This window comes from Equus przewalskii, chromosome 17 (assembly GCF_037783145.1).
Source record: "Equus przewalskii isolate Varuska chromosome 17, EquPr2, whole genome shotgun sequence".
Taxonomy (NCBI): Eukaryota; Metazoa; Chordata; class Mammalia; order Perissodactyla; family Equidae; genus Equus; species Equus przewalskii.
This window is the reverse complement of record NC_091847.1, coordinates 47,390,810-47,415,544: the sequence shown is the minus strand read 5'-3', so window position 1 is coordinate 47,415,544 and position 24,735 is coordinate 47,390,810. Positions and strand designations below refer to the sequence as shown.

The following is a 24,735-nucleotide window of genomic DNA, read 5'->3' as shown; positions in this document are numbered from 1 at the left end:
AGAGGTGCTGAGAGAGGTGGTGGCCACAGGGGCCCATGTCAGAGTGTAAGACAAGGGGACAGTAAAATATTTACTGCTGAAACCTTACTCAATCTAATTTTATTTGTTAATTTTTGATGATTTAGAAGGCTTTTTGTTTGCTTGGCAGTGCCTCAAGGACAGTATAAACAGCAATTGATTAGAAACATTTTTTTATACTTCTGGTCACTAGAATGCCTGATAAGAGAAAACTTACTGAGTGCTGCTTTCTGCCATGTCCAGTACGTGCTCAGTGGCAGACATGAGATGAGGGGTTCCCTGGACCACTCGGGTTCAGGCTGGAGTCAGGCATGTAGTATGTTCAGCAAGTGGAGAAGTGGAGTGCGGGATTCCCAGTGATGGGGAAAATCATTCCAAGGAGATTCCAAAATCCCATCTCCAGGGAGAAGTTAATGTGGGAGTGGAAGCACCTAGCGCCTTGAAGAGAGGGGGCATGCAAGATTTGGTTGGACAAATGGTACTAAATTTTGGTCAGTATTTCTTTGGGTCACATTCATCCTTTCTTTAGGAGTGTGTTAGAGAAACACACTTCAATTTCTAACATATTTAACACCCTGTATAGAAAAGGCATCTGTGGGCTCTCATGCTCTCCTTCTTCCTGTTCTGCTGTCGAGGGCCAGGTGGCAACCTGAGATGTGCAGAGATCCTCGGTGCTGATATTTATGGAACGCTCCTGTTCAGAGGGGCACCACTGGGAAGGTTAGTCAGCTGTTTCCCTCTCCCTGGCTGCTCCATCTTAGTTCTGCCTCTGACCTCGGACCCCGTGGCCACCAGAACCAGCCAGCAAACCACACTGTTCCTCTATGAGTCTGGCTGCACCTGACTTCTTTTCTTGTGGGAATCAGAACTTCAGTTCATTTCTTTAAGGGACCTTCATAAGGATGCTTTTTCAAGAAAGGCAAGAAAATATTACTTTCCTTTTCAAAGGTATGGTATAAATAGAATTGCTCAATTGTATTTTTATTCCCAGCCTTGGGAATAAATAGTGTGCTTTATGTAACCTCACTATGCCGGCTCTGACCTGAGGAATTTGTGGGCTTATGAATACCCCTAGCTATCACTTAAATTGAACTCATTTCTCTGAGAAGCATTGGGTTATTTTTTTAAACCATCGACAGAAAAAATTTCCTACTACCACCTCTTGGCTTTACTAAGTGAGTAAATCATTTAGGAGAATAAAAGCAATGTAACGGGCTGCAGTCAGAGTTCTGAGGGTGAATCACCTCCATGCTCGCCATCGTAGGGGAGGGGGGAGAATAGAAACTTTTACACATCCTTTTTTGAAGTCTTTATTTTATAGAATATTCTTCAGTTCCCGGATAAGAACCCCATTTGGTAAACTGTGAAACTTAGTTGCCTTGGCTCTAAAAGGTAGAAGTTGTTTCTTGTTCTTCCTGCAAACTCCCTGCAAAGGTGTAACTTTGTAAAATTGCTTTCTGGTCTCTTCAGTGTCACACAAATACACCATGAAACCTGGGTTTCAAATTATGCTGCAAATTTTTTCTCTTCTAGTCAACTGAAAGGATGTTCTTAATGAACAAATTTGTATTCTTATTCTCGATACTCTTATACCAGTATTTTACACTACATAGATTTTTTTAATGTCTTAATTCCTACATTTATTTGTTCAACCACTATTTATTACTTAAAGGCCCGTCCCACCATTTCTTTTAATGTCCAAGGCTATGATCCTAGACATTGTGCTTGTCTTCTCTCTTCCTGCAAACAGTACTAAGAGGGAGACAGCCAGGGTTCTAAAATAAAGTAGAAATAGAAGAAGATGGCTATTTTATTATCTGTAGTTGGATCCTGCTTGTAGAAACGAAACTGACAGGTTTTGTAAACATAAAGCGAGAGGAAAAAGCATAAACTAAATTTTAGGGTGTGAAGCGGCACTCTCTATTTTTGGAAAGAGAGGTTTCTTTAGTGTAATCTCTTGGATGAGTACTTGAAGAATACCAACTCATCAACCATGCTTGGTTTGTACAATTTCAGTAAAGGTAGAGTTTTGTTCTGCTTCTGATACACAATTTTACTTGTTTCCTCCCTTCGTAGTTAATGGTATGTTTTGTAATAGATGTGGCTTTAAATTCTTTATTTTAAATGTAGTCATTAACAGATTTTCCTCTCTGTTGTTATCATCATGATTAGTGTTGCTAAGAAAATAATTAATTTTATTGTATATGTCAACAGAAAATTGTCTCCTCCTCTCTCCATATCTTTTGTAGCTTTAAAATGAGCAATCTGTTCTGAAAATCTCAAAGTGCATTTCAGCATTTTTTTCTACAGTGCTTTGCCAGCATCTATAAGCACGATTAAAATCACTATCATTAGAATGGGTCTTTCCAATGACTCAAAATGCAAGCGGAAAAAATATCTTCTGCCAAGTGCTGAAGGGGTTTTACTAAGTGCTAAGTGTTTTGAAGGTGAATTAGTTAAAAAATGTTTTTGGTGTGGAGAACAAAAGTTTTTTTTTTTTTAATTGAGCATAACTGTTTGCGATTATGAATAAGAACTTCTTTCTTGCTTTAACTTTCCATGTTGGAGCTCAGAGATTCTAGACAAGTGGTCAGGCCTCCTTTTACAGGTTCCAAATGGTATGCCTTTAAAAGAAATCCAAGCATGACCCTGCCTTGTTTGTGACGTCACATTGATCTGATGTGTAAATGCGCACTTTACATTTAAGGGCTGTGGTATTTCTCTTGGGATCAGTGAAGCTCCTGTAATATAACTCAATAGTTTCCATTATGGAAAATAGTCTTTCTTCATGTCATAGTCTTTCAGTCTTCACAGGCCATTTTGTTTGTTTGTTTCAGAAGATTGGCCCTGAGCTAACATCTGCTGCCAATCCTCCTCTTTTTGCTAAGGAAGACTGGCCCTGAGCTCACATCCGTGCCCATCTTCCTCCATTTTATATATGGGACGCCTACCACAGCATGGCTTGCCAAGCGGTGCCATGTCCGTACCCTGGATCCGAACCTGCGAACCCCGGGCCCCAGAAGCAGAATGTGCACGCTTAACTACTGTGCCACCGTGCCAGCCCCACAGGACATTTTTAGACAACTTTTTCACAGCTATTATTCAATGGCAAAAGAAGACTCACATTTGAATGGTGTCTGAAGGCTTTTTTTCTTGCCTTAATTTTGTCTTTATAGCTATGTGACCTTGGGTCACTTTCCTGGCCTACGTCTCATCTGTAAAATGAAAGGTTTGGACTAAATAGTCTCCAAGTTCCCTTTCAACTCGAAGTTTCTCTGATTCGGTGGGAAACTGGCTGTTATGTTCATGTGCTACATTGCTTTGTTTAATTACATCTCAGTAGATTTTTTTCAGGCAAATTACTTTGGTCAGAGGCTCATCGTTCTCAGTCATCCTATCCTTTTAAAAGTTTTGCTTTTTCAACCACAAAGACGTTTAAAAAGCATGCTCCATGGATTGCATCTCTACTCAGCAAAAAATTTTTGAAATAATTGCAGACGACTGATTATAATGTTTAGATTATCTGGCATTGCTGCTGATTATCTTGCTGTGTTCCTAGCAATCTAGCAAGCCTCAAAAGTGCTACAAGGTGTGTTAAGAACAGGCTGATGCTCCTTTATTTTGCTCAAGTAGGTTGAGCAGAATCCTGGGAAAACAAGCATGATGTCAGGTTCTGAAAAAGAGTAAGGTGGCAACAGAAGGGTATTTGCTTTTTTGACTTAAGTTTTAGGTCACTGATAGCCCTAGTATAGTATGCTTCATTAGGCTGCCCGAGTCCCCTGCCTTCCCTCAGTCAGCAGTCTGTTGCTTGCATGTATTTCTTTAGGCAATTTTGAAACCTACCGTGTGGGCTTTTATGTCTAGTAATTAATAGTGTTAACTGAAACAAAAGTGAAAAATGGGCTTGATCCTTAATGGCTGATGTGTGTGGTATTCTTCCAAAATATTTTGTTCTACATGTGTATAGTAATATGTTTCAAGAACACAGTGTCTTTGGAAAGAGGATGAATGTGGGAGTCCGGAGGCTGTATAGTCTTTTGGAGTACTAACTGCTGAATTCATAACCACTTAGGTTATTTTCAGGGTAGATGTGTGCTGTGTAATCCAGGCAGCAGCACCAGCACACGCTGTTCACAGTCAGCTAGTGAAGAATTGGATGGATTTGTTTTGATTCAGGTAAGAAGAGTTCCTGGGTCAAGCGGTCACCTTCATAAAACCGAAGACGGTGACTGGGAGTGGAGTGACGACGAGATGGATGAAAAAAGTGAAGAAGGGAAAGCAGCTTTTTCTCAAGAAAAGGTAAATGACATTGACAATGATTAGCTAAGTCGTGTAAATTTTACTTTTGTAGTATTTTTTTATATGTGTATTAATGGTTACGTAATTGTTTTACAGTCACGAAGAGTAAAAGAAGAAAATCCAGAGGTGAGTGGTGGTTATTTATTTATTTTTAAGGTTTTTTTTGCCACTTCATCCCCTCCCTTGCTATCAGTGTCTCATTGATCCATTTGGGGAAGAAACTTCAAGCTTTTGTTCTTGTACGGTCAAAAAAAAAAGAAAAAGCACATTGACTTTACAAGTCCTTGTTCTGTCTGAGTTACTTTTGGGCTGTATAAATTGGGGCAGATTACTTTGCTCTTTGAGCCTCAGTTTCCTCCTCTGTCAAATGGGGATGATCACAATATTTATAAAGTTGCCCTGAGGATTGATGAAATCATGTACTAAGGCGCTCAGTGGAGCCCTTCGCACAGACTAGCTACTCAATCTTAACTCCTCGTATTACTGTCATTTAGAAAACAGTAGGTATAGGGAACGTTTCTTCTAGATTTTTAGTTTACAATAAAGCCAGACGTTAAAATGGTTAGCAGCTCTTGGTTGAATCTGTTGGTCTTGATTTTTAAACTTCCTGGGTAACTTAGTAGGCAAGGGATACTCTTTTATCAGTTTCCCCTTGAGAACTGGTCATCTTTTGATTAACTTTACTTCCTCCATCTGGTTAATTATCCTAATGCCTAATGACTAATAATGACTATAGTTCAAAGGATTTGCTAATTCTCCTAGAGGAAATTTGAGCATATTTAAATAGCTCCCAGTATTTTACAGACCTAGTAATTAATGTGTACCCAGATAAATTCTCATTAAGAAGACAGAAGACTTTGGGTTACAGATGATATCCATCCCAACTTTTCTTTTAATTGGCAGACATTTCCTTTTGATTAAATGGAGGAAATCTTATCATTCTGTTTTAAGTGGCAATAGCCAGCTGGACTGTCTAAGAAGAGAGCATCAGAGCTACAAGCCACTCCTTTCCCTGTTATTCCTCCTGCCCTCTGGTCTCCTTTTCATCCTTCATGCCACACTGGTAGGCCTTTCCTAGGGATTTTTCAGTCTGCTTGCCTCTCATTGGTTACTCTCCTTCAGATCGTGTTTCCTCCTATGTTTATTAGATGAATTAATCTTTCCCTTTCACACATAAAATATAAGCCTTGGCAAGGAAATTATTCCCCTCTGTTAGAAATGATGGTGATGAGCTCCACAGTAGGACATATTGGCTATACACCTATGGTACTGGGTTTTTAGAATGATCTTAACCAGGTATCATGAACTCTGCCCTCTTCTTGCCCACTTTCCTATTTTATCTAGAAGTACAAAGTCAAGGTTTCTCATCTCTTTCTAAGAGTGTCCCTAACTAAAAGCATCAGTTCTACTTAGAACAAAATAACATGGTTCAAGTAGCATTATTGACTCAAAAAGCATTCGTTATTGGTTCACTACAGGACATCTTCATTGGATGATATTCACTGAATCCTGCCCTGCTAGAACACACTGACAGGTGTAGGTCTTTCCTCATGAGGATTTGTTAAATTTATTGTGACAATATCTTACTATGTGCTAGTTGAAATTGCTCTAACTGATGTGTTATTTGGATAATAGCACTATGTTTTTGTCAGGAGTATTTTCTATTTAGATGTGAAAGAGAGTAATGTGTAGCACGCTGTCAGTTGATTATCAAGTATCACTATTGATCCTCCTGAGTGGGGTTTGAAAGTCTTAGGCATTTCACTGTATCTAGACTCATTTGATTTCCCATGGGTATATGTCTATTTCCATGCTGGTTTGTAACTAAGGAAGCGTATAGAGTTCTTATTGTCATGAAAAGATGCGTGTGTTTGAATGTGAATACTTCCACCAAATTTTAGGAATAACCAGCCCCACCAGCTATTACACAGTTTCTTAGGTGAGTTGTTTTGCAAGGTTGGCGTTCCAGTATCCTGAGCTGTGTTAGGAGCTGCTACAATGATGGTTCCTGTGTCCTTTCAGCTTTTAAGGGTAGCCCCTGATTTGCAAAACACCCCAAATCACTTTTTGTAAGCGAAGCAGAAAGTATTTTATTTACCTATTATAAAGGGAATTAAAATGGTTGAATATGTAAATATTCAACAAATATATGTATATTTATATTCATATATATTTTTATATATATATATTCCTACTATGTGCACTATTTAGGTATTGGGGATACATCAGTGAGGAAAAAGGTGAAATTCCTGTCTATGTGGAGGTTACAATGGAATATAGGAGTAATGGAAAAAAATAGATTGGGATGAAGGGTATGGTAGTATGGTAGGGGCTGTAATTTTAAGTGGATTGGTCAGGGTTGGCCTTATTGAGAAGGGACATAGAGGAAAGACTTGTAAAAGTTATGGAAGAATTAAGTAGAATAAAAACTGAAAGTTTACTTTATCTTGTTACTCCTCTCACCCCTGTGACTGTCACTTCTTTCCACAAAGGTTATCAGTTTAAAGTGTTTTCTTCCAGAGTTTTTTCTGCTTGTTTACGTACAAATATGTACACAAAGAAATCTAGCATGTTATTCTAAAAACATGAATGGGATTATAAAAACTATAAAAAAATTTTTTTGCAACTCGCGTAATGTCTTGGAAATCTTTCCATGTTAGTTGCTGTAGATCTGCCTCTTTGTTTGTAGCTGCTGCATAGTGTGATGGATGAATTGAAATGGTTTATTTAACCATTTTCTTCTTGGTGATCGTTTAAGTTGCGATTACAAACTGCGCTCCATTAACATTTTAGTGTACGTATTTTGAGAGGCACATATGCAAGTAAAGAATAGGTACATAGTATTGTGGTTGCTTTGTTTGCAGCATCTGCTGATTTTGAATTTTTTATAGTTGCTATCAAATATAAAAATAGTTGCACTTTAAGTAAGTTACAATTTTGTCAGTTATACCTCAATAAAACTGGAAAAAAAAAGCTGTGCCAATCTATACAGCCTCTGACAGTGTGCCTTACTCCTTTAAACATCCTTGATGGAAAAAATGCTTATCTGTGCCAAATGGCACATTTAAATGCTAGAGTGTTTACATTTTAATAAGCTTTTCAATAATGCTTGTCATTTAAATTGCAGTTTAGTTATTTACTTGACTATAAGCCGCTAGCAGACTGGGATAGTATTTTATTCATGTTTGTATTCCTGTTGCATCGAATAGACACTCTGTAGTACACGGTTGTTGGTGACGTGAATACCCACACACTGAAATGCTGACATTAAACAAGTGCCTGAATAGACATATCGTATTTATGAACGTATCAGAGTTGGGGAAAAGATCAGAAGACGTTATATAATTGAGTTGAAGTTCAGAAAAAGTAGCCTTAGTAGTTCCACGTTTAGACAGAGTAAGATGCCTCAATAAAGGAGGGTTATTTTAGAAATGCTTAATTCGTGAGAGGCTGTTTGGCTTCCTGGGAAGTGTAAGGCAGAAGATCCAGTAATTACAGCATTAGTTAGAGAAGATCGAGACCGCCAGGGGTGTGGTGTTTCTCAGAGCGACCTTGGGTCCATGTGCTTGGTACTGGGCCGTACTTGCAGATCCTTCAAAGTCCAAGAGAATTTCCAATGTAAACTGTAGAGTTCCGGAGTTGCACCACTTATCTTGAGAGTCATAGCCAAACTCATTGAAAAATTGGTCCTCCTGTATTCTTAATCTAAATTTTTGGAAATAGCCTTGCAAAGTATTGGTCACTTACTAGTAATTAATAGTTTATAAATAAGTAGATAATTCAAGCTCATTTTATTTATTATCTTATTCTGCTTGGATGGTAGAAGCCAGTGGGACTAAAGGTTAATAATATAACAGTAATATTAATAAAGTAGTTAGTTAAGTGAACAAATATTTAATCTGGGCCTGATTTCTATATGGATCTGTGTTAGGCATTGTGGCATTGTTGGAATTATACAAAAGCAAAGAAGAGAGGCTGCTCTCTAGAAGCTTCTCATCTCTTTAGGAATGGGGATTGGGGGTGGTATTTGTAAGAACTGGCTTCCTTAGGTGGGATTTCTCAGCTTATATAGTACCCTAGTTTATATAAAACCTTTAAACTATTATGCCATTATTCATCTGTTTTGTCTTTTGGTTGAGGAAGATTAGCCCTGAGCTAACATCTACCACCAATCCTCCTCTCTTTGCTGAGGAAGATTGGCCCTGAGCTAACATCTGTGCCCATCTTCGTCTATTTTTTTCATATGTGGGACATCTGCCACAGCATGGTTTGATAATTGCTGCGTAGGTCTGCGCCTGGGATCCAAACTGATGAACCCCGGGGGACCGAAACAGAGCACAGGAGCTTAATTGCTATGCCACCGGGCTGGTCCCCCATTATTGATCTTTTTGACTGGTGATTTTGGAATCTCTTTTTGTCAGGCTCTGAAATAATCAGTATATATTTTATAATTTGTTTTGTCAATTTTGCTTTATACCCTAATTTTTTATATGAAAGTAAAATTGATTTTATCTTTAAATTTACATTTTCTTTTGGTTCCATTTAACAGAGGAGGACATTTGCTAAGGCTTCTGTTAAAGAAGCACTCTTTGTGTGGCAGCCCCTCCATTAGGTGCCTGAAAACAAACGATTTGCAGCCCTGGCTCCATGTGAGAAAACCCAAAAACTTTAAAAATGCAGATGCCCAGACCCAGCCCTTAAATTATGATGTGGTAGTTTGAGGTGTTGTCCAGACAACTCTTGATTTTCAAAAAGCTGCTCACACGATTCTGATAACGTCGCTAGGATCAAGGACCATTGACTAGAAAAACCACACCGATCATTCTGAATCCAGAAGTCCAGATTGGAATCCAGGAAGAGTGGGTGCTCAAAATTCCTGAAGATTGGTTTTAAATATCTACATTAGAAATCTCAAAAGAAGAAGAAGACAACTAAGAAAGATCTTTCAGAAATCCCTTGGAAAAGTTGTCCTTATTTAATCAAGTATAAGGAAGCCAGGAAGGAAGGTTTATTGACTGAAGTCCCATAGGCCCCACAAGAGGAATGCTGAAGAATTTTGTTGTAGAGTCTAGGCTAGGTTAATTGTGCAAATGTTTCCAAACTGATATTTTGTTCTGAGGAGAAAATAAGTTTAGTGTGGATTTAGGTTGAGTTACTTTTACCAGAGATTAGACACAGTGTGAAAGTTAAATTTATTGCTTATGTTTCTCGTTGCTGTTGCCTGATGATTGTTAAAACTGCCTTTAGCTTTTATAAATTATTTCTGATGACATCTTGTTTTCCAAAGACATGTTCATAGATGGAGGGAAAGCTTTGATGTCTCCCTCCAAATTTATTAAACTTAGCCTTAGTCATCACAGACGGCTTTAACGATACTTTTAAGATACCACTTTCTAAGAGGTGTTCTCATTGCAGGTGACTAGCTTTCTGACTAGTTGTGATAAAAGTTAGATTTGTGATCTGAAATCTTCCATATTTCTGAAAATAAACCTTTTATTTTGGAATAATCTTAGATTTATAAAAGAGTGGCAAAGACAGTGCAGAGTTCCCATCCGCCCCTCACCCGGTTGCTCCACATTTCTTATGTATCCCTGGTATGTTTGTCACAACTAAGAAACCAATGATGCTACATTACTATCAACTAAACCTCAGACTTTATTCATATTTCACTAGTTTGTCCACTAACATCCTTTTTCTATTCCAGGATCCAATACGGGACAACATATTACATTTAGCCGCAGTAGTTTTAAAAATAGAAAATGAGGGGCTGGTCCTGTGGCCGAGTGGTAAAATTTGCACGCTCTGCTTTGGCGGCCCAGAGTTTTCACTGGTTTGGATCCTGGGCATGGACCAAGCACCGCTCCTCAAGCCATGCTGAGGTGGTGTCCTACATAGCAAAACTAGAAGGGCCTACAGTTAGAATATACAGCTGTGTACTGGAGGGCTTTGAGGAGAAGAAGAAGAAAAAAAACAGTTAAAAAAAAAATGATTGGCCACATATGTTAGCTCAGGGCCAATCTTCAAAAACTAAATAAATAAAAGGAACTTCCTTGATGACTGTGATCCACATCGTGTTGCATGTTCCTCAAACTCATTAAAAAAAAATGAAAAGATTAGGCAGAGCTCTATGAAAAATTGGAACTCACGTGAGGGCGGAAGCTGGTCCCTTTGTTACATGCAGGCTTCTACCTACACAGGAGGCTGCATGGTTTGCATGGGGTTCCAGCCTCCAGTCCGGTTCACTAGCTCTTCCATCATGATGATCGCCTCCCCAGGGGAAAGAGAACTTGTCACCTCTTGTAAATGTCTTTAAGGTTTTTCAGATTACAATGGTTCTTTGACTAAAGGTAGGATATTCTGTAAGTGCTGATGTGGCTTTTGGTTGTATCTCAAACCTTAATTAAGATTGTGAGATCAGCCTGAAAGATTCTTTACAAGAGATCATTTGGGTAGGCCCAGGCTTTCCTGCTTGTTAATGAATATAGGTTGTTTGTTCTTCTAACATAGTCATTTCCCCCCCAACATTTTATTATGAAAATTTTCAGAAACATAACAACATTAAAAGCATTTTATAGTGAACACCTACATACCTATCATTAGATCTTGTCATTGCTGTACTTGCTTTACCACATGCTCATGCATCTACTCATCTGTCAATCCATCTTCATTTTTTGATGGATTTCAGTAAATTATAGACATCTGTACACTTCCCCCTTTTACTTCATTACTAAGATAGTTATTTTTGAGGAATCACAGAGAGTAAGAATTTTATGCTCTTAAAATTCAGGTATGTTTCTCTGCCAGTCATTTACATTTGAGATGCCTTGTAGACAGAATTTTAGAAAATCCAACATTTCAGAAAGAGAGACACTTTCAGGGTAGTGCCCCCAGATCAGAGTTTTTAAGCTCTCTTTTTTAAGCTCTCTTTTTAGAAACGCTTGCCACAAAGAATTTCTGATGATTTCTGATTATATTAGAATTAATAATAGTACGTTTAGAAATGGGAACTCCTTTTTGTTCTGTTTCATTGCTGTTTCTCTTGGACTTTTTTTGTCTTTCAAGTTTTGTTCCAGGACAGAGTTCACAAAAGTAGGGCTTGAAGCAAAAATATGTTGGGTATCATATTACAGTCGAGTTTCCAACTTTGAGAGAAAAAATCTAACCCATCACTCTGGCTTTTCTTTTGGGGAAAATGTGTTTTAAAAATCCGCTACCCTTATATATTTTTGAAATCCAGTGAATAAATTGTTCAAAGTAATGATTAAATGGGAAGGTCTTACTTAACCCTAGCATCCTTTCATTAAGGAGCCCTTAACTTTAGGTGAAATCATGTGACAAGAAAAACTGGTCCTCAGGCATCTTTCTGTTATCAGATTTAAAATATCAAATAGCCCATGCCTTTTCACTTTAGCTCAGTGGTTCTCTAAAAGCATAAGGATCACCCGGGGCACTTATGAAAGATACAGATTCTCTCCTGTCTCCGTGAAATTCTGCATTATGGGCTGGGAAGGACCCAGGAATCTTTAACATGTGTCTAAGGTGCTTCTGATGCAGGTAGTCAAAGGACCACACTTTTGGAAATACTGCTTTAAAATAAATTATTTGGAATTTTTTTCTCTGGTAATTGGGACTTACTGTAACCACACTGACCTGCATGTCTCATTTTAGTTCCTTAAGTGCTGTAACGGTGGCTCTCTTAACAGATTGCGGTGAATGCCAGCAGTATACCAGAGCAAATACAGTCCCTTTCCGTGCAGGACTCTCAGGTATGTTTCTCTGCCAGTCATTTACATTTGAGATGCTCTTGTAGACAGATTTTTAGAAAATCCAACATTTCAGAAAGAGAGACACTTTCAGGGTAGTGCTTCCAGATCAGAGTTTTTAAGCTCTCTTTTTTAATGGGTATGGAGAAATGAGTAATGTTATTATTGACCATGATTTTCAAGACCCCCAGCTTTAAATGATGGGTTTAAGAGTGAGAATTGATCACCGTACTGCTTCTGAAACTGCTGGTACTGTGTGAAATAAGAAAAGCAAAGAAACTCACTCACCATTCTATTAGATTCCAGCCACAAAGCGTTGTAGTTAATTGATACTTTTCTTTTTCGCTTCTGATTGGATTTCTCTAAACTGTTTTCATAATTCTTTTCCCATTGAATTTTATGGGCCCATTTATCTCTACAACTTGCCTTGTAGAAATAATAGTTCAGTGACTGTGAAATGCATTTATATTAAAAGTTATATGACAGAAGACTTGTGCCATGAGTCGTGTTGGGTGCTGATGAAGGGTGATGAGCGACCCAGGGGAGGGACCGGAGACGTAGAGCTGAGTACAGACCCCCTTTCTGGTTTTGCTGTATAATTAATAGGCAGGCCCTCTGCTCTCAAGGTCCTTATTTCTATTAAGTGTCACCAACCTTGGGATCACAATTTTTTTCCCTAAAATCTGCATAATCTATTTAAGTTCATTTTTTATCCTGCCTGATCTGTGTTTTATGAAACAGCTGTATACCGAGGAGATAGAGTGATGGGGTTTCATGGTTGCAGGAAGACTGTTTGAGGTCAGATATTTAGTCCTTGGTCTGTATTTTACAGCTGAGGAAGCAAAGGTTTGGCGAGGTTGAGTGGCTGGCACAAGTGGTTAGAGGCAGAGGCAGGGGTCAGTTTAGGTCTTCATGCTGTATCAGGCACTTCAGTAAAACGCCTTGAGATAAACTGTAGGGATTGGTTAAATGATAAAGGTCAAGTTAGGAGTAATAATGGGTCAGAGGGCAAAGAGAGTAAAGGAAAAAGGAAAAGGGATTAGGATAAATAGTATTGAATAACATGTTGTGATTAATGGCTCATTTTCGTGTATATTATTTTGTTCTCCCAGCAACCTTTTGGAGGAGGTATTATCCCCGTTTTTGTAAATGGGAAAGTAGGTTCAGAGAATAACTTGTCCATGGTTGCATAGCTGATCAGTGGCAGAGCCAAGTCTTGACCTGAAATCCTTTATTTTTCTCCTTGAACAGGAAGGTCTACTCATATTTAGGGATTCGTAGGAGTAGGGAGGGGCTGGAGTAGAGGCGTTAGTGGTTAATGATCTGTATTCAAGGAAGTGGGCTCTAGGTGAGAAAGGCAGGAAAGACTAACAAGTGGCCTAATCTACTGGGTTTCACCTTCCTCTGCATCCTGAGGTCTCAGGTGTCCAACATTTGTGCGTCACCCAGGCCCAGGGGGCACAGTCCACAGCTCAGGTTGCAAGGTGCCCCGTTAGCTGACTGACCCGTCTTCTTTGGACCTACTGCAGCTTGTACCAGTTGTTCATAGAGCCCACCCTACGACTGAGGCTTTCTATAGGAAACATTCATATCCACGGTTGTGACGGGAATCAGGCATTGTTCCAACCTTCATGCAGAGGTGTTATGCGGCCAAATAAGACCTGCACGTGTAAAGACCTTGTTTTGAAATTTCCAGAAAGAAAAGGCTGCATGAATCAAGGATATGATTTTATTCATTTGTTTCCTGAGTTTATAACCCTGTTGGCTGTTTTGTTTTTAAAGGGCCTACCCAATGCTAGTGAAGACTATAGAGAAGCTTCTTGCGCTGTGAACCTCGTTTTAAGATTAAGGTAAATAATCTTGTTTATTTTGCATCGTTTTTCCCCTAGTACAATATTCTGATGTCCTTCATTGACTTTTCATAACATTAGCATAAAATAAAATTGTTAACTTATCTGATTTCCCCAAACAGCCAGTGTATGCTGTATTCCCAGGACTAATTGCTCTCTTCTAATTGCTTTCTAAAGAATAAGAAAGAAAAGCAGCATATGAGGGTGTCTGCATGCTCAGTGTACCCTTATTAAGTTTTTTTTTTCCTTGCCTTTTCTTTCTTGGGTTTTTCTTTTCTTTTGTTTTTTTTTTTCTTTTTTTACAATGTAAGATCACAGTAAGAGATTTTTAATGAGTTCCTTTCACACTTCAGCAGTCAGTCTCTGACAGAAATAAACCATGCTTGTACTAGAAGTTGCCTGTTCAGAACATTTTTCAGCAGCAGGTTTGATCAGCCACTGTGGGAAAATGACAGATTTATTTTGAAAGAACCCTCGATCTTCGAGGAAATGGATACAAATATGGTGCCTGGCAGTATTGTCTTTGTATCTAGTGAATGAAAGCTCTTTCAGCTTCAAGTATTTTTTAATTTTAAGGTCCATCTTAATGTATGCTGTGTTAAGAATTTGGTATCTCAAGACAAAAGAAATTTGCTGAAACTTAATTGTAGATAGCTGAATTTACTAGGTCAATCAGAATACCATCACGTTTTTGAAAGTGTTTTAGAATAAGTTATATATATGTTCTCTTTTGACAATTGAACCAATAAAACACATGGCTAATGGGCCATTTTCAGAGCTGTGGCTATTAAAAGAGGATTCATTTTCAAGGTTAGTTTCCAGCCCTCTGAGTTATCATAGTCTGTCAGGGTCGATTATCGTCGTCGTAATCACCCCCTACGTCTGATGGGCATTTACAATCTGCCTGCATTTTCACATACTTACCAGGGGAACCTCACAACGACCCTGGGTCTGATTTAATACAGAGTTGATTTCCCAGTCAGGAAATGAAATTATTACAATTCCTTATATTTGAAAGTAGCCTTGATTATGATTCATAATTCGTGTATTTGGCAATCTCCGAAGAATGAAATAACCCATTCCCTTTTTGTTTAACTTTGGAACCAGGTACTCCTTTCATTTATTTTTCCCTTGTTCATGTATTCATTCATTCCACCAATATTTATGAGAAACCCCCTCTGTGCCAGGCCCAGCGTTTGTCACTGAGATGCAGGGTGAGGGGCCCTACAGAGGCTGCAGTCTAACCCACTGAGCCTGCAGAGTTGGAAGTGACCTTTAGGATCCAGTCATCCAATCTCCTGCTTTATATATGCATGAGTCTTTCTAGTGTCCCTGCTGGACATTTACTCAGCCTCCGCGCATACTTCAGCCCATGCTTTTTCCATGATCCACCCGTATGATACTGAAACGCTTGAATTGTTATGGTTCATCTTCTCCTGAAGATTCAACTGATCTTCCTGTTCGGAGCTCCTGTGGGCTCAAGTTCTGGCTCCTACAGCAAATATCAGGCTTTCTGGAAAAGTCTCCTGAAGAATGTGTTAAAATGCGTATTTCTGAGCCTTACTGACAAATGTTGTTTTGCTCAAGGTAATAGAACAATGTAGAACATATGCATCCCCTCATTTTCCGAAGGCCATTTGTATATTTACAAGGTTTGTTCTTCTCTTTTGCTAGGCAAAACAGTGCAAGTAACTTTAGCCTTATTTCTCATAATATAATTCTATCTCCCCCTCACGATCCTGGTTGTTCACTTTATTGACATTTAGCCTGCTCTTCTTACCTTTTTCCTCACAGTCTAGGTGGTTGTTTTCCTCAGTTTGTGGCTTAGATCATTAGTCCCACAGGATGCTCCATGAAGAAAGAGTTCCATGGTCAAATAAGTTAAACCATTCATAGTATTCATCTATTTCATCATCTTTTGTGTATACACACACACACACTCTCACCTTTTTTGGAAGTCACATTAAAGGTTCTAAGAAGTTCTGCAGGAAAGGAATTTGTTTAACTTTGTTTATGGTAAAACCTATTTGACCTCAGAACTCTTTTCCTGGAATTATTTTCTAGTTTAATATTGCCCCTTTTAAGTGTAGCATCCGTATTTAAATGTAGAACTTCAGCTGTGGTCTGAACAGGCTGGAGTACAGTAGTAAGATCATGTGATTTTTGTAGTTCATCCTCTATATTTTTCCTACATCAGCCCAAGTTTTCACTGCCTTTTGACATATCCGTGTACCTTGGTGATGAAATTGGCATGACCCAACAGTCAAATAAAACCTCTGATTTTGTTTTTTCCATTTGTAGGGCTACCAAGCCTAATTCTGAACTGCAACTTGTGTTTTAAAACTCTCTATGTCTTAGCATTTACCGCTATAATAATGAACCTGTTGGTTTTGACTCATTGCTTGCCCACTATACATTTCAGTCATGATCGTCAATGTGTCTTATTAGTCACAATGTTTGCATATACGTCTCTTGCCAATCTGATGAATCTATCTCTTTGTCCAAAACCTTGATTAACATGTTCAACAGTTCAAGTAGGACAGAGCCTTCTGGCATCTGTTAGAAACTGCTCACTTTCTGAATGCTTTTGATCATTAACTAGTATATTTTGGTATAGTTGCTCAACCAGAAACAAATCCTATTACCTTTACTGCCTTTTAATGGATGTTTAACTAACTATTCAGAGGGCTATTGTAAAAGGATCCATTAAAAGAGTGCTGAAATTAAGACATATATTGTCTTTCCCAGAATCTAGCCACCTAGAAACACTCTCCAAAAATGGAAATGAATTTTAGTATAACTTATTTTTAGTGAACATATGTTGATGCCTAGTTGTTTGTATACGTTTTTTTCCTAAATGTTTACAAGGTACTTGTTTAAACTAGTGTTTTTCATATTTAAGAATTCTTAAATCTCTCAGAATATATTGTTGGGCTCCCCGAAAGGTGATCCTTGTAACTTTAATTTGAGTAATTGCCTTTGAAAGTTAAAACTTAAATGCTTTAATTAAATTTTTGTGATCACTCTGTGCTGATGTAAATGTCAACAGCAAATACATTGATTCATTCTCTAAATATTTATGGAGCACCTGCTGTGTGCACAGCACTGTGCTAGGTGCTGTGATGCAACAGAGGGAAAAAAAGGGCAAATTTCTTGCCTTCCTGGGGCTTCCATTCTAGAGGCAGGGAGAAGAACAATTCAATTCCTGTTGCTTATATGGTATGGCAAGTTCTCTGAAGGAAAACCTGTGCCAGGAGGATGCAAAGTATGGTCGGTGCTGATCTATATTAAGGAAGGAATGTTAGTTTTCTATGCTTTGTAACAAGTTACTACAAAATTGGTGTCTTAAAACAACACCACTTATTATCTCACAGTTTCTGTAGGTCAGAAGTCTGGGCACAGCTTGGATGGGTTCTCTGCTGTGCCTCACAAGGCTGCAATTAAGGCCTGTTCATCTGGAGCTTGAAGTCTTCTTCCAAGTTCATTTGAGTGTTGGCAGAATTCAGTTCCTTGCAGTTGTGGGCTGAGGCCTTCAGCTTCCACAGGCCACTCCACTCCATAGACAGTTCACAGCATGACTTTGCTTTTTTTAAGGGCAGCAGGAGTCCGTCTCCTCTCCCCTCTGAGGGCTGGGTCCTTCTTTTAAACATTTTTCACCTGATTAGACCAGTCCCATCTAGGATAATTTCCATTTTAATTAAGTCCAAATCAACTGATTTGGAACTTTAATTATATCAGCAAGATCCCTTAACCTTTCCTATATAACATAACATAATCATAGGAGTGGCAGCCCATCATATTTAAAGGTCCCATTCATACTCAGGGGAGAGGATTATGCAGGGCATGTACACCAGGGGACAGGAATATTGGAGGCCATCGTAGAATTCTGTCTACCACAGAAGGCCTCTCTAAATAAACTGATATCTGAGCAGATCCTGATGGAAGCGAAGAATCAAGCCATGAGGTTGTTTGGAGAAAGAGAGTTCCAGGCCAAGCAAATAGTGATTGCAAAGATTCTGAGCAGGAAGCATGTTACAAGCAGTTATGAAAACAGCCAGGGAACTAGTGTGACCAGAGTGGTAGGGGATAACGTCAGAGAGTTAGCAGGGGCTGAATCATGTAGGGCCGTGTAGCCTGGAGAGAAGACTTTAGATTTCAGTGTTCATGGGTGGGAAACCATGGGAGCTTTGGGAGCAGAAGAATGATATGATCTGAGTTAAATATTAAAATGAGCACAGGGATTGCCTTATGGAGAATAGACCATACAGGGTGCAAGCAGAGAGCCCGTTGGCAGGCTATTGCAGTGATGTAGTGAACCGTGATGTGAACCTGGACTAGGGTGGGGAGTAGTAGAGGTGGCAAGTGATTCTGAGTAGAAGAGAGAGAACTCAAAGATTACCCAAGGTTTGGGCCTGAAAATATGGATGAATGGAGTTGCCATTTCCTGAGTTGGGGAAGAGAGTTGGAATTGCAGGTTGGAGTGGAATGAAGAATTCAGTTTAAGACAAGTTAAGTTGGAGTTGTTTATTGGACATCTGTGTGACAGTGTCAAGTTAGGCATTTGGGCGTGTGAGTCTGGATTTAAAGGAGAAATATTTCCAGGCTAGAGATATAAATTTGAGAACTGCTGGCACGTATGGTATTTAAAGCTATGAAGTTAGATGAAATCACTTAGGGAATGAGTGAAGGTAAAGAAGTGGTCAGGTGCATTCCCAGGTGGTGCATGGGTTAGGAGGAATCAACTGATTGATAACGAGAGGCTGGTGAGGTAGAGGAGGGAATGGTGGTTATGTAAACCAAACAGAGGAAGTATCTTAAGAAAGGAGGAGTGAAAAGCTGCGTCAGTTGCTATTCATAGATAAGTACAATGGGAACTAAAAATTCACCCTTCTATTTGGCAAAAAGAAGCACATTTCTGACTTTGGCAAGAGTTGTTTCAGTGGAGTGATGAGGTCAAAGGTCCTATTGACCTGGGTTCAGGACAGAGTAGCAAGAGAAAACATGAGGTCTCAAGGATAGATACTTGTTAGTACAGATAACTCGTGCTACAAATTTGCTATACGGGGGAGAAAAAAAAATGGGGCAATAGCTCAATGAGAATGTGGTGTGAAGGGAGGGATTTTTTTGTTGTCTTTTTTTTTTAAAGCATTGTTTATGGGTTAATGGGGATGATGCAATAGAAAAGGAAAAATGAAATGAGAGAGGGGTCTTTTCAAGACTGATGTCATCAGATGAGTGGGAAGGGATGATACCCAGGGAACCATGTAGGTGTCAGCCCTAGACAACAGAATGGAGAGGTCATATGTTGGACAATGCAGCCACCACAACTAGGGGTGGGGCGGAGGGGACAGGCAGAGAAGTCAGGTAGAGGTGCAAGGAGATTAGTGGATTTGGGTGCAGGTGTGTGGAAGTTCTTCTCTGTTATTTCCATTTTCTCAGTAAAATAAGGAGTGTCATCAATTAGTGGATTTGGGTGCAGGTGTGTGGAAGTTCTTCTCTGTTATTTCCATTTTCTCAGTAAAATAAGGAGTGTCATCAATTGAGAGTGAGGAAGAAAAAGAAAAAAGAAGATGTTTGGGGAGGTTTGAGAAGAGAGGAGAAATAATTGTGTAGGAGAACTGGAGAGTAAATTTACCAGGGAAATGTGGCAGGATGAACAGGCCGCACCAGCGATCACGTGAGGTTAGTGGTTGTGAATTTACAGTGAGGCCAGTAGCATGTTTCCTGAAATGGTCATTATCCTGATATCCCAGAATATAAATTGCGTGTGTGTGTAATTATAATTGGAATGGAAATATGACATTTGAAAACATTCACAGAGCACATCCGTGGGCCCCAGGTTTAGAATCACTGTTTAAATCATCAATGAAAGGATCCTAGAAGTGCCCTCAGTGATCTCTTGTGTGCAGGATTGCAGTCTCCTGCCCTCTTCTCTTACCACCAGCACTCGGTCATAGGTCTAACTTCCTTCTCTTAGAAGCTCCAAAGTTACATGCTTGGTGAGTACCAAAAACCTGCCATCCAGTGTTGGCCCCAGCCACACAATTTCTTCATATCCCATTCCCCTTTTGAAATTTACTCTGGATCATTTGTACCATCTTTGGGCCCAGACAAGCTCTCTCCTAAACCAGCCCGTGTAAGAGGAAGCTGGAAGGTTATTCTGGCCAGTGTTTATCATATTTTAGGAAATCCATGCCCTCTTTTGCACTCTTCTCGTTCCTTTCCATCTCCACATCAAGATTCTGATGTGTGTATATACATGTATGTAAATACACAGACACACACACACACACAAACATACACTCACTCTATCTTTGCGAATCACCGGTCTAGTCGATGTGTGGCTATTGGGTAAAAGGAAACAGTATGCTTTTCTTTCTTATCCCCTGAGGCCATCTGGGCATGACATTTATGTGTATGGTGCTCCACAGGCCAGTGGGCAGAAACTTCTCTTCAAACCAGCCTTTCATCAGTCCTTAACTAATGCTATGTGGGTGGCTGCCCTGTCCACCTCTTGGAAAGGTCACTGACTTTCATTTTGATGTAGCATTTTACAGACTTACCTGCTACGAATATGGCTTCACCGCCCGCCATGTCCCCCACCCCCTTGCCAAGGTGCCAGATAAATCTTACCTTCATTCTGTATGTAGGAAGCTGGGAAATACTTTACTTTTTAAACATCACATTCTACAAGAAAAGACAAATGCATTATGGCTACAAGATATTTATTTCTCCATTATTCATTTCTGGTGATCATAAGCAAAAGGCTGAGGAACCAAAGGCTAATTCCTGCCTTGAAAAAATAGAATGTTGCTTTTGACTTGCTTTTAAAACTGACCTGTTATATGTAAGGTTGGAGAAAAAGGATTAGACCTTAAGTCTCAATGTTAAAGCTGGAGATAGTCAAAATGCAGATTTTCCTTTTATGTACTTTTCTGCAAATGTTCTCTTGTCTATTGTGTATATGGTAATGTTGTCTACGTTATCAAAAAATTGAATGTTGTCTAAGTCTATGTTATCAAAAAATTGAGTATCATAAAGTTGGGTACAAGATAGCAAATCCTCTTAAACACATCTCAGGAGAAAAATACCAAGTGGGCCACGTCATAATTTATATACTCTCAGTAGATGGTAATGCAGTTTCTGATTTGAGTTAAACATTGTGCAAATATTTTGCCATTTATATTTTTCATAAAATAGAATAGTCATGTATTTGACATAAAACATACGTTTTTTAGAATCAGGCTCAGTGATTTGGAAAAATGATAAACTTATCAGTTAAATTGTTAATTCCTTTGTATCCAATGCTGTTCATACTGTGACAGCTCAGCCCTATGGATCCCAGTTACAGTTTGGTTGAAAGCAACTGTGACAGTTGTCATACGTAGATGTTTTGCTATGGTGTATCCCATAAATTTGCTCATAATGAATTTACCATGTTATTATGTAGTGGTATTAGACCTTGATGGACCAGTGAAAGACGCCACGTCAATAAAGTGGTGTTCCTGCTTGTAGGGAAAAATGAATAGGATATTTCTTTTAACAAAAATCCTTTAGCAGGACAGTATTGCCTAATTTGAGTTCTCATTTTAATTTCTGTATTAAAATATAAGCTTAACTATTGGTAAAGTATAGACAGTAAATTATGATTTCATTAAGAAACTGAAGCTGATAAAAATTATATTGATCCCTGTTTTAGCATCAGTATACCTGAATTCTGATTCCACATTATCATCATTCAGGAGGGATTAGAATTCTTAAAAGGTTCTCTAGCCTGTAAAATCAGGTTAATTGCATAATTCTTACTAGTCAAGTGGTTGGGAGGCTTAATTTTTTCCCAAAAGGTTAAATCGTGTAGGTATAGTGTTCAATTGTGGCAGTGCTTTTCAGTACATGTTCTTTTTTCTTTTTTCCACCAACAAACTACTTATTTATGGCTTCTTTTGTGCAAGGCTTTGTTCAAAATCCAGAGATGAATAAGACAGGGTTTCTGCACTCAAAGAGCTTACTGTGTAGGCGGAGAGATCAGACCCTGCACAGATGATTCGAGCGCAAGGTAGAAAGTGATAAATGCAGTAAGAAGACAGATGAAAAGAAGACCTATGGTAGTTAAAGGAAGGTGAGGGCCCTTTTGTCTGAATGTTATCTTTGGGTTACTTGTTCCCATAGTAACCAGTGTTTATTTTTCTCAGCATCCAAATTTTGAGAAGAGTAATGGTTAGGTTGAATCCAGGGGTAGTGGCAGGCCATGGTCTTTGGTAAGGGCCTTATCAGACTTAAATTATTTCTGACATTTTTGTTAGATTTTCATTTTGTTTGACATTTTGTTTGTTTTTCAGTAGAGTGGTACGTGTTATTATGTGGGCACCAAGTTAGTAGAAATACAGTTCTTTAAGATGAAAAATATTTGGCATTTGACTTAATTTTTTTGAATGTTCTCTTTTGGTAATTTCCTTTGCTCTGAGAATTGGAGTCATTTTTGCACGTCTTGGCTTTATTGTCAGTGAGGTCCTTCAAAAAGATGAAGGCAAGTGATAAGCACTGTGTGTGCTTTGTCTTGTTCAATCATCATAAAACCTCCACAACATCAATACTGTTATTACTGACATTTCACAGGTGAGGGGATTAAGGTGTAAAGTCATGGAGGTAATTGTCTGATACTGTGCTGCTGAGAAGAAGCAGAAATGGGTCTTGAACCTAGGTCCATTTAACATGCTAGTCCTTGCTCTTCTCCATTTGGCCCTGTGTCCATGCTCTGTTCAGTCCCATTTTGAGTGCAGTAGCAAACTGGTGTAGTTTTAGGATTGTTACATTTACCTGTCTTCTTATTAACATTTCATGTAAATATTCTTTCAACAATGTTTCCTGATGAACTCATCATTAAATATTGTGACAAGAATACCTGAAAATATTTTGGGGGAGATGCTAAAGATGATGATGCAAATAGCAGCCAGCATTTGTAGTGCTTTAGAATTTTAAAAGCACTGTCACATCACTTGCCTGATTTAATTTTTCCTTTCGTCCTATGTTTGCTGCCCACAGCCAAAAAAGAAAGATCGGAGATGTTAAGTGACTTTCCTACAGTCACAGAACTTGTACACCCAGGCTGCGGACTGGGTTTTCTGATGTCAATCCTGTCTTATTGATGGGATGGTACAGTGAGATAGTATAAGTGTAGATGGTGCCAGGATAGTGTAGGGTGTAAGCTTTTTGCATATGTAAAATCCTTGGGTTGATAAACATGCTAAAGAAAGGAAGATTTATATTCACAAAAATTTGGTAATGAAAGGGAAGCAAAGTAGAAGAATTAAAAACCATTCATTATGAGGTATCATTTTTTTTCTGACAATGGAGCCACAAGATGTTTGTGAGTACAAATACTTGCAGCAATGTGGAAGGCATAGAGTTCTTTATTTTCAAGTGATAAATGGTCATCTTAGAAATTTCAAAAGTCAAAATAAATTTTAAAAAAGAACCAGAAATAAAATCATCCATAATCTCACTACCCAGAGATACATGTTTATTAGCCTCTTGATAAATATTTTTCTAGTCTTTTTTATACACTTATGTTAATGTATACTTTGAATTTTTTAAATGTTATTGTATGACATTTTATTTCACATAACACATAGTGTTTTATAATGTTTTGTTTGGTAATATCTTTGATGTCTTTTGATACCCATGAATATAAATCTACACAATCCTTTAAAGTGGCTGCCTTATATTTTGACTGAATGTGTCAAAACATTACTTAAAAAGTGTTATTTGATATTTATAGAGTTCCTAGTTTTTCAGTATGACAGCGTATAAAAGCTTATATATACAAAAATGATGTTTGAAAACTGCCCAGTAGAAAAATCCCCTTTAGCTTTGAATTTTGACTTTGGTGAAATGCTCTCACACTTCGAGAAACCTGGAGATATATAACAGAGTAAGCCCAGTATCAAAGCGCCTGGGGATTACAGGGGCTGTTTGTGGCTCTTGGGTTGGCAGAGGATGTCGTCATCCACGTCGCACCTGGCGCTGCTTCCTCGCTCTGTGTTACAGCTAAGTTCTTAGAGCCAGGTTTTAACTAAGGCAGTGAACTGAGAAGCCACAAAAATGAACGTTTCCAAAGTGTAACCTGCTCATCAACCTTAGAACACAAAGATAGGGTTCCATTTTGTAGCCGTTCTTTTGGGTTCTTCCTTCTAGTGCATATTCTTTCAGAAATTCTCCCTTGGCTCCTTTGCTTACTGTGAGTACCCTGGGGTTAGAGGAAGTGATGTGTGTGGGACATAACAGTTGGAGAAGCTGAGAGATTGCCTTTATGCTCTTAGAGCCTTACACAATGCCTAGCATGTGGTAGATCCTTAATAAATGTGTATTACACAAGTGCCAACTGAATGATTCTTAACCAAGGGCATGTTTCACAAACTTTTAATATCAAGATGCCTCTCAGGAATTTTTTCTTTTTTGTAGCTCTTTATTTTTGATGTTATAGTGGAAATGGGTACAAAAAATATGACTACTAGATTTCCTCTACAAAAATTCCCAAGCAAGGTAATACTTTGGATATAATTTTTATATTTTATTTTTTAAAATACTTATGGACTCCGTGCTATAAGAAGTGCGAGACACAATTTCTGTGGCAGAGATGTAAAAGAAGTCATGCTGAACGAAGGTTCTTACATGGGCATTCTCTGCCCTTGCTGTGTATATACCCAGCTTGGATTACTTCTAGGCATGTCACCAGTTTCCATTGGCTGTCCCTACTTCCGGGTCTCAGGGCTAAGTCTCAAGGTGCAAGTTTCAAAGTGTCGGTG

The 24,735-nt window shown here is 38.7% G+C and overlaps 1 protein-coding gene across 5 annotated transcripts in view; it reads left to right on the top strand.

Moving 5' to 3' along the window:
* The window catches only part of STK39 (serine/threonine kinase 39), a 278,661-nt gene that overhangs the window by 155,634 nt on the left and 98,292 nt on the right, over window positions 1-24,735 (top strand). For all 5 annotated transcript variants that reach the window (XM_070580065.1, XM_070580064.1, XM_070580067.1 and 2 more), the window contains exons 11-14: window positions 4,195-4,317; window positions 4,414-4,443; window positions 12,021-12,083; window positions 13,863-13,930. In XM_070580065.1, coding sequence (XP_070436166.1) covers window positions 4,195-4,317; window positions 4,414-4,443; window positions 12,021-12,083; window positions 13,863-13,930 — 284 coding nt within the window. The remainder of the gene's footprint in view (window positions 1-4,194; window positions 4,318-4,413; window positions 4,444-12,020; window positions 12,084-13,862; window positions 13,931-24,735) is intronic.